General features: G+C 40.2%; 2 protein-coding genes and 1 non-coding gene across 3 annotated transcripts in view; all 3 read left to right on the top strand.

The window, feature by feature from the left end:
- Positions 1–3,198, top strand: part of gba2 (glucosidase, beta (bile acid) 2) — an 11,095-nt gene extending 7,897 nt beyond the window's left edge. The window contains 7 exon segments of the mRNA XM_008323509.2: positions 24–97; positions 399–550; positions 656–762; positions 834–976; positions 1,089–1,204; positions 1,327–1,518; positions 1,819–3,198. Of these exon segments, the coding sequence (XP_008321731.1) occupies positions 24–97; positions 399–550; positions 656–762; positions 834–976; positions 1,089–1,204; positions 1,327–1,518; positions 1,819–2,022 (988 nt within the window). The 3' untranslated portion in view covers positions 2,023–3,198.
- trnan-guu (transfer RNA asparagine (anticodon GUU)) lies at positions 2,947–3,020 on the top strand. The gene has a single exon. It is a non-coding gene; the product is annotated as a tRNA-Asn (tRNA).
- An 846-nt stretch (positions 3,199–4,044) lies between the features above and the next one.
- adisspb (adipose secreted signaling protein b) overlaps positions 4,045–10,407 on the top strand; it is a 14,691-nt gene continuing 8,328 nt past the window's right edge. Inside the window, exons 1-2 of the mRNA XM_008323519.2 lie at positions 4,045–4,116; positions 6,143–6,235. Coding sequence (XP_008321741.1) covers positions 6,217–6,235 — 19 coding nt within the window. The 5' untranslated portion in view covers positions 4,045–4,116; positions 6,143–6,216. The remainder of the gene's footprint in view (positions 4,117–6,142; positions 6,236–10,407) is intronic.

The following is a 10,407-nucleotide window of genomic DNA, read 5'->3' as shown; positions in this document are numbered from 1 at the left end:
TTTTTTTTGTTTTTTTTTGTAAGGCTTCATCTGATGAGTGGCCGCCATTCTTATGTGAAGACCAAAGACGTGGTCCCTCATGACATAGGAGACCCAGGTCAGAGGGTTTAGAGCAAAGTAGAATGTTTAAAAAGTTAAATAAGGACTGGAGTGAAGATGAAAAAGCTAACGTCACATGTTTTACATGTTACAGTTTGGAACGTTAAATAAAATACTGAAGAAGCTCTGTCAGGGTTGAGGGCTGCTTTTCAGCATTTGGTTTGTTTCAAACCAGGTATTAATTATGAGTGTTGAGATTGTTAGAGCTCACTTTACCACTGTATCTACTTTGGTTTGCTTCTTTCTTTTTCAACTTTTTGTTGTTTTTTTTTCACATCATCTTCCTGTTCTGCTCCTAGATGATGAGCCTTGGCAGAGGTTGAATGCCTACCTCATTCATGACACTGCAGGCTGGAAGGACTTGAACCTCAAGTTTGTCCTGCAGGTCTACAGAGACTTTCATCTGACCCAGGACAATCAGTACCTGTGTGACATGTGGCCCATATGTAAGGTATGTAGTCCACTCGGATACCCGTTCTTCAGAGATACATCCAAATCCAATTTATTAAACATTAAGCTGCCGTTGTGAACAACTGAATCTCGGTTTCGGTTTCAGGCTGTTATGGAGTCGGAACTGAAGTTTGACCTGGACGGAGACGGGCTCATCGAAAACTCTGGCTATGCGGACCAGACCTATGATGGTTGGAAAGTAACTGGACCAAGGTGAGTGTGTAGGCTGAAATAAAAAAAATAAAAAATGTTTGTTTCTATTTACATGTGTGTGTGCTTTCCAGTGCGTACTGCGGCGGGCTGTGGTTGGCCTCCCTGTGTGTGATGTGTAAAATGGCTGAAGTGCTGAAGAGCGACGCGTCCCTTCAGTACTACAAAGACCTCCTGGACAGAGGCAGCGCAGCTTATGACAAACTGCTGTGGAACGGTTGGTCCAAGCCCACCTTTGAGACCTGATCCGTATCAGGAAACATAGTTAGTCTGAGTTTAGGTCTGGAAAAATGTTTTACTGTTTTTTTTATTTTCTTTTTCACTTTTAGGAAAGTACTACAACTACGACAGCAGTGGGAGGGAGCTCTCCAACAGTGTGATGTCTGACCAGTGTGCTGGACACTGGTTCCTCCGAGCATCTGGTCTGGGAGACGGGGAGTACCAGGTACGTCTTCCCAGTATTCTGTTTTTCAATGCTACACATTTAAAACAAGCTGGTTTGATATGACCTACTGAGACTGAGTCCTCCGTAGAATTATGTATCTCTTCACTGCGTCATCCCTCTAGGCCTTCCCAAAGGAAAAAATCCAGAGCGCACTGAAGTCGGTCTTTGACCTGAACGTCATGAGCTTTGCTGGAGGCCACATGGGGGCAGTAAATGGCATGCGTCCTGAGGGAGTGCCTGATCGATCCAGCGTCCAGTCAGATGAGGTCTGGACCGGAGTAGTGTATGGACTGGCAGCTACCATGATCCATGAGGTGAGTGTAGTACAGTCGCCAGTTTAAAAATCGACTGTAGTTGTGGTTCTTTGGGCTCATTTAGAAAATTGAGCTTTTGTTTTAAGCCTATGTAATCCGCCCCACTGCCTCTGATTGGCTAGTGCCAATGTTGGATGGCATGTCAGTCTCTGTGTTTGTCCTTAACACTAACTAAATAACTAAGCTTAATTAATTGAATAATACATTGATACTAACAGTGCCAAGAGCTAACCAAACATTATAAAAAACACACTGTGGCTGCATTACTACAAAGCTGCTTTTCTGTTTTTAAACATTCAGGGAATGAGGGATGAGGGGATGAGAACGGCTGAAGGCTGCTACAGGACTGTGTGGGAGAGACTGGGAATGGCATTCCAGACTCCTGAAGCCTACAGTGAGAAGGGCGTCTTCCGTTCTTTGGCCTACATGAGGCCTCTGAGCATCTGGGCCATGCAGCTGGCCTTGAGTACGTCCCAGACTAACAGCACGTCGGCTCAGAACTGAGACACAACAAACGTGCTGCTGTGCTTGATGAGCCTGATGTGGTGAAAACAGTTCCTCCTTCACAGCTACTCTACTTCATGGTTTAGATGTCATCATTTCTTTACGAAGTTCCTCCTGGTTCTAGATGTTCTCTAATGATCCGAGGGTCAGTGAGGCTGCGTGAAAACATGCTTAGCCAGTATCTAGTACTTTAAAATAAAAACTGACTTTGTGTTTCAGGAAAACACTCTGTTGACTGGACACAGACGTAAACACTACAGTAGACAGTTTACAGTTGATATGATTCATGTTGACTTCAGGTTAATAGACTGAGTTTTTACTGTATCAGTCGTTGAAAGTTCATTTTTCTATTTTTGGAGTGAGATGTGAGCAGCCATGTTGGAACCCGTGGATGCTCTAAAGGTGGTTCCTGTTCCTCTTGTTTTTGACCTTGGTGCATGTGTCCACTGAACATTTACTCTTTGGTAAAATCACACACTCATGACAATCACCCTGAATAAACAGAACAACAACATATGTGGTGTTTTGTGTTCAAAGGTTAATGGATGTGACACCTTGCCTCATATTTACTACGTGTTATATAGACGGAAACCTTGGTTGGACCAGATCCTGTTACTTTTAAGGGAAAGTGAACTCCTTGTCATTGTGACACAGCTCACCACTGCACACAACCAAATGTGACCTTCTGTTATGTGCTGATGTGCAGCCTGATTCACAATGTTTTTTTCTTAAGAAATTACTTTATGTAAAAATATGAAACCTTTAAAAACTTTTGACTCATTTGTTGGAGCAACAACCTCAGCTTTTTTGTCAAAAATTCTCATCACTTTTACTCGTAGGAGGGACGGCCCATTCTGATTGGGTCATTAGTGGAACAGTGTAATGTCCCTGGAGTAAAAACTGACTCCGTCACAACCTCCTCATGTCTCTGTGGCGCAATCGGTTAGCGCGTTCGGCTGTTAACCGAAAGGTTGGTGGTTCAAGCCCACCCAGGGACGTTTTTACACTAAGGCTGACCTCATGTTTACTGTTAATAATAATATTGTCCAGTTGCCTCTGTCCTTCCAAAATTAACGTTCGGAACCCGTTTGGAAACAATAGACACTTCGAAACGAACATGGTTTTTGTTAAATTTAACTTCACTAACTGACATTTTAATAAACAATACCTGCCAGCTATACATCTGTGTGTGTGTCATGTGTTCTGGTCATTTTAGTATGAATAAACACCCTACCTATATGACGTATGTGTAACTGGAGATGGCAACTCCGGGAGAAGGGAGATAATGCATGTATAAGGTGTGCAATATTGTAGCAAAATGATATATGTGTATAGGCTATATTTATTCCCAAGATTTTGGCAGTTTTCGTCATGCTATACTTTCCATATTTTTAACAACAACAACAACAATAATAATAATAACAACACATTTTCGATCCTAAGACCAAGAGAGAAATGTTTGACCGACTCAAGTAGCCGAAGCCGTTAAACACCTGTGAAACTATCCGAGCCATAGTCACAAACATAATATAGTAATAATAAGTAAAATACAAACAAAAGGCAGAAACATTTTTATAATAACATCAGAATTCCTTTGTTTATCAACCATTTTAAAAGCCCACTAGTTGGAGAAAATCGTTCCAAATATGAAGTTCTAAAGAAGGCATGATTTCAACTCTCCTGTAAACACCCAAATCACCGCTGCGCGGCGCCACCAAACCGCCCTATCTGTTGAAGCTGCACCTGTTCTGTCTGTCTTGGATCTGTGGTCCTAGGGTCTGTCCAAAAGGACCGGGGGGTAAACGTATATTGTTATTACGCACGCGTTTACTAGATATAAATCTCAATTTGTTCAATCAATGATTTGAATGTAAACGGCGCGAAGGAGGAAACGCGAGCCAACCACGTGACCCAACACGGAAATAGTGGTGTGGAGAAAGTGCAGCGGTGGGGAATCAAACAGACAGAGACAGAGACAGAGAGAGAGAGAGAGACAGAGAGACAGGCGTATAGTAAGTGTTTGTCCAGAGTCTGTGTGTAACCAGCTGCTTGCGCTCCTTCTGAAGCTTTTCCACCTGCCGGAGATAAGGACAGGTGAGCTGCATCGATACCGAGTATAGTCTCGCGTGTGGTTCGAGCGTTTTGCAACTTTTTCAGGGACTGACACACGGGTTTTTTTTTAGTAAGTGTTTGTTGTTGGACTGTGAATACTGAAAAACATTAATTGTTGGAAGAATCTCCAGTAATGGGGCGTGGATGTTTTAGCGCTGTAAACGAAATGGAGCGGCAGTAAAAAAAATAGTCAAAAGTGCGTCTGAAGAATAGCTGTCATCATACAGTAACGTTGGGCGAAATTATTTGGGGATAAACAGTTTAATTTACTTTTACAGAAACAACAACAATGATGGATGAAAGCACATTAGGAAAGTAGTGTCTGTGGAGTAAACTGAGGAGTGGGGTCCATGTTAGAGGACCACCAAATCTGGAGGAGCTGGAGTTCAACTCCCCAAAGAAACTTCAGATATAACAGATAATTGATCAATCCTACAAATGAAATGGAGCTTCAAATTAGTTCTTTTTTTCCCCCTGTTAGACCCCCTTAGTTTTACTGCCAATACAATACAATCCCATCTGATCTGCGTGATGCAACAGCTTATCTGGTTCTGTTGACTTCCTTTTTAATGTTTTTACTTGAATGTTTGTTCGAGGTCTCAGCCGTTAAACACCATCAGTGCTGTGCATCACACGAGACGTGAGCTCTCGTACTGGCTCTGTAGGATATAAAGCTTCAGCCACAGTCAAGAAATGTCACAGCACTTCTCACCAGCTCAGCTGTGTTTTAATTCCATCAGTGGTTGATTTAAATGACTGCACTAATCTTGTTTTAGTTTTCCCCACTGCTGAAGCTGGATCCACCTTAAATACCAGTCTATTCTCAGTGGACATGTAGTACATGTGGTAAAGTTTTTTTTCCTCATAGTGCAAAGAGAAACATGAAGAAGTGCCAAAACAATTTGTTTGTTCCATCTTTATTTCCAGACTCGACTAAAGCAAAAGAAACAAGGACAAATGTCTGGACTTCTGTTCAGGATCAGTTCCTGTGAGAAGGACATAGAAGTAGAACAACACAACTGTCGTTGTTACTTCTTCTTGTAGACAATGACTAGTTCTATCACAGTAATATTCAGGGTTCAGTATGACTCCATTACACCAGAGACATGAAGTAAATGTTACACACCTGATCTTCACAGTGCAAGTCTGTTGTTTTGCTGTTAGCAAAGCAGCTGTAAACCTAGTGTTGACATTAAAATATAGTAGGTTTGAAGGTCAGTTTAGTCGAACTTTTCAGCCTGGCCCTGTTCATCCATACATTCATTCAAACTGGTCCATTTGATTCACCAGTCATAGATGTTTTTGTAATACATTAAGTACAGTCAGGTAATGTTTGACCAACATCTAATACGAGCCTACAGAAAACTAAGTTGCAAATTAGCATCGCCTTATTTTGCAAATGAACAGCTTGATCATTTATTTCCTCCACTGTCATTGCTCCAAACTGGAATGATTTGTTTTCTTTCTCTTCTTTTTTCTTTTACTTCTGTATTTAACTTATCTATGCTGACATCACCAAAATCCCAAAGAGCAGGATTATCTCTGCGTTTTTAGACTCAGAAAGAGCTTTATGTAACAACAAAGAGGCATGTTGTTGCTGTTTTTAAATTTGACTTTTAAAATTGACTCCTTACTATGGGAGAATTACATTCATACTGGGGAAAGCAATTCCTCTAAACTTTTGATTAAGATGATGCCAATATTGCTTCTGTTTTTTTTTCTTTTGCAGTTAAGATGTTATTTTCTCAGATGTTGTGAAGGTTCCACATCTGTGTGTCGTCAGCAGCTCCGTCTTCCATGCTAATCCTCTCAGTCTGTTTGGTTGTTTTCCTCTCAGTTGTTGTTTCTGGCTGCACCTCTTAACTGGACCACACTTGGACCAGTGATCACTGACTTGAAGAGTAAAGTGCAGTAGCCCGGGAACACAGGATCTAATTGTTGCCTGTTGTTGTTGCTGTTATCTGTCTGTGTGTTCTGAAGCATCTCATCCGTCTAACTTATTTTGCAGGGTTGCTCTGAGGTCACTGGGCTGAGATGACAAGGCTGTGACAGTGCGTCGGAACCAGACCAATTTCCTGTGACATGGCTGCTGCGAAGAAGAGTGAGTTTTTCTTGACAATATTCTGAGAGTGTGGGCTTCAGTCACTGTTACAGCTTCACATCACGTCGTGGTTTTCAGGAAGCACAGCTGAGCCACTTTTTATTATCTAGTTAAAGCTCCAACAGCAGCAACAGCAGCAGCGGGGGGGGGGGGGCATCCCTGCCCTACAGATGAGTTCCAATTATTTGGTAACATATTCGTGCAGGATGTCACGACAATAATAAGAAGTGATTTAAAAAATCTGGATTATGTAGCTAAAACATTCAACAGCGCCACCTTTCCTCCAGATACTGGCCAGACACCTCAACCCACTTTATTTGTTCAGCCAATCACTTGGAGAGACTGGCTCCAAGTGACTGGCTGGACTAGAGGGAGGAACTAGTTTTAATTTGTGGTTTCAAAGGTGGGGGCACCGAGCTATTGAAGAGGCTGGCCAAGTGGGGCAAATTCATTTGATAATTATTTGATAATTATTTGTATTGCCATAAGGGACCTGTACTGATTTGTAGTTCATGGGGAATAGCAGTTTTGTAGAAATCAAAGCTAGAATGAATGAAGAGTGTCTCTTGTGGGAAATGTTTGTAATTTATTGTGCTGGAGAACCACAAATGAACCATTAGTGAGAAAAGGCTGCAGGTGCTTCAGGAAAGAGCCTTTATTCAATTTAGAACCACGATCGATTCTCCACCAAGGCTGTGTTTCTAGGGAGGAGAGGAGGAGAGGAGGCGACGTCAGCAGTTTTTAGTGGTGATTTATTCATTTATTAGAAGATCAAATTCATTTCCTGAGAAAGATTTCACACAGTTGCAGCTAAGGGAAGCAGAGACTCCACAGATCAGTGGTGAAGGTTCATCTGGTTTGTGTTAACACCAGGAGTCAGACTTCTGTTGTGCTCACAGTCTCAGTTGTTGTCTTTGAGGACCACTCTGCAGGTGTTTGTGTTATTTTGATCAGGTCACAGACTGGAGGTCAGGTGGTTTCATAAAGATGCCCTGTGTTCCAATCTGTGAGTTCTGAAACACTGTCGTGTTTTATTCTGTATGAATTAAATACACCTGGTGAAAGATAAAAATTATTTATGTTAATAACGTATTTGGGTTTTTTTTCCAATTGGTTTTACGTTTATGCTGGATGTATTTTTATTTATCACAAAAATACTTTTTGTTGGGCTTTGTAGGTAAAATCGTATTTATTAGTTTGCAGTTTGAGGGTTTTTGAAAGATATTATTGAGAAAAAAAAAGTGAATTAAGGTTATCTTAAGTGCCAACAACAAATTGACATTAAATGCTGTTTTTGTTCAATACATTTATCTGATAGAACTTGCACTCATTCAAGGATAGCACGATGAAGAGATGAAAGATATTTAATAGTCAGTAATGTTTCCGTGGCACAAAAGAGGAAATAAAAAAAGCCAGGTTATTTTAAAACAACGGCCCCAGAATTTTCACAATCAGTGCATCCCTAATTAATGTTAAACAACATGTTAAACAATAATATTAACCAATATAAAAATAGGTCCAGAAAAAACTTCCAGCCGTCAAAAAAATTGCCATAATTTACCATTATAGAATATAATCTAAAAAATAGGAAAACAACAATTATAGCTGAAATGTAGGCAACCTACTGTAAAAAGAAATGCACCAATAGACAATGAAACATTAGTTTCATGAGATGTTGCTAAGTGGCAGCTAAAAGTTAGCCATATGAGGGGAAAATCAACATGATATAAACATCTGAAACTGTGAAACAGAAATTTGGTTTAATTTTATTACAATGGAGGGCTGCTGGTCCAGGAACAGCCCAGTTCTCCACAGAGTTAAAGTCCAGGCGTGTATGTCTGAACAGCTCAGATGTCAGAAAGTTATTAGAAATAAAAATCTCTCGCCTTCATTTGCTATAATTTCCTCTCTCCGACCTCTCACTGCTGAAAGGCTGCCATTATCTAGCCTGCAGTGAACAGAGTGCTGCTGTACTCCCAAGGCCCTGATTAGTGTGAATATATATATATATTTATATATATTTATATGTAGACAGGTATAAAAAGAGTCAGAAGTGTTTCATCTTCGTTTTGAGGTTGTTGTTTTTTTTTTTCAGAATTCAGTTGACACAGTAACTGAGAAACATCATAGCGATCCACCCACCATGACATGCAGTATATTTACTTTTCAATGGACCCTTAGACGTATGTTTACCAGCTACCAGTACCTGGGGTTTTCCACTCATGTCTGCACATGTGACTCATGCTGTATCTCATCTGAACTCGTTATTCCCATCCAGATTACTGCTATTTTAATCTCTAATTTGTGTCAAAACTTAACGTTAAATGTGGGTCAGTACTGGCCTGTGATTTCTGAAGTGCCACTAAACATGTGATGTGATGGTAATAGTCTGGCTCAGTCCAACATGACAGGAGACATGTGACGTATGGATAGCTGGAGTCACTGCCTCTCAGCTGTTGGTCTAAGAAGAGGAACTGCACTGCCGTAAAATGTTGCCTTTTCTTCCTCTCAGGTAAACGTAGCCAACGTGAAGCAGTTAACAGTTACTGACTTCAATGTACGATCTCACTGCGTGTCCCATAGGCTGCAGCTGCAGCTCTATTTTGAAAATACCCAAGACTGAAATGGCTTAAAAATGCTAAACAGTTGACCAGCATCATTTATTTAATATTTAACATCGTTGAGAAAATAGAATCCAGACGCAGCTCATCGATTTAAACCTGAGGCTGGAGTTTATCAGCAGATTTGTTTTTACACATTTTCTTTACCTATCTCTTAAAAAAATGCAACTGTTTTGGTTGAGAAGATTTTGTTTGTTTGTCAAGAGTCTGTTGGAAGAAACATGTTGGTGCAGTGTCTTTCCCAGAGAACTATTAATAGTCCATTAAATAAACACATCAAAGGCATAAGAAAAACAAACTCTTGTATTGGTTTAAATTCTGGATATATTTTGTATCCCTATGATTCTTGGGAAGCTAACACTGAGCGCCACTCTGTGCAGAAAAAAGTGTTTTCTTTTTAGGAGAAGGGGTTCTTTGCAGAATCCGTTTCCATTCCCCCCACAGCGAGGTTCCTGGGCAGGAGAACAATAAATACCAGCACGTCTTTATGTCATAAGAGAACATGTAAACCTGGAGGGAAATGAAAGTGTGTGCCTGTAAAAACCTAAACCGCTTTAACCTCATTATTTTGACACAGAGCTCACACAGTGTCGCAGAAGAGGATTTTATAACATCATTTAACTGGAGAGAGAAACCAGAGACCGCAGAGTCTGAGTTGGTGGCGCTGATGGATCATCTGTTGAACCATTATATTATTTAACTGGATTCACCACAGGCTAGCTGTGGCTTCATCCAGATTAATTATAAATAATTGCAATTTATCATTCAATTATTAATCTAGATAAATCAATATTCCTAATTATGACACTTTTTTCTGTATATCGCTCTATCACACAGACCAATATCAGCCGGTGTTTCTCACCTGTTCCTCTTTTTTTGTGATTGATCCAAATAATGGAATGATTAATCTGGAGAAATGTCAACAAAAATATACAAATATCTAAGTCAGGGGTGTCAAACTGAATTTCACAGTGGCCCATATTTAAAAACTGAGACAAAGTTGTGGGCCAAACTTTATATTTATTGAAAAATTCACTGCAACTGTGCATGTTTTTTTCGTTCTCTCCCGATATGTAATGTAGACATTTTTTCATATGGAAACAAACTTAGTTTTGTGTAAACATTAAATGTAGAACCACAAAGCTTAATATCATGATAACACATGAGAAATTAAATTTGATATAAAACACACATCAGTGGTATTTGTTTCTTATTATGTCTTATTATATAATAGTTCCTTTTTAATGTAAATCTTTTTTCAGGCCAACACCAGAACAACTAACCAAAAATGCATGCAATATGATAGTGCTTACACTGCTGCTACTCGAAACCCTGCTGGTATACAGCCAGCTCTAATACATTTTGATATTATCTTGTGTAATGACACCATGGGCCAGATTTGACCCACGAGCCTGAGTTTGACCCCTGTGATCTGAGTGAAACTCTTCATAGAGTTGCTGTAATTAGGTCATTGCTGTTCATCTTGACGTTGTCCTTGAGCCACTCAGGTTCAGTGTTAGTCTGTATATTAACAGGGTTTTGACAAGGGTT

The sequence above is a fragment of the Cynoglossus semilaevis genome, chromosome 1, assembly GCF_000523025.1.
Source record: "Cynoglossus semilaevis isolate Cse_v1.0 chromosome 1, Cse_v1.0, whole genome shotgun sequence".
Classification (NCBI taxonomy): domain Eukaryota; kingdom Metazoa; phylum Chordata; class Actinopteri; order Pleuronectiformes; family Cynoglossidae; genus Cynoglossus; species Cynoglossus semilaevis.
Note: the sequence above shows the minus strand (reverse complement) of the source record. Positions and strands in the feature narration are given on the sequence as shown.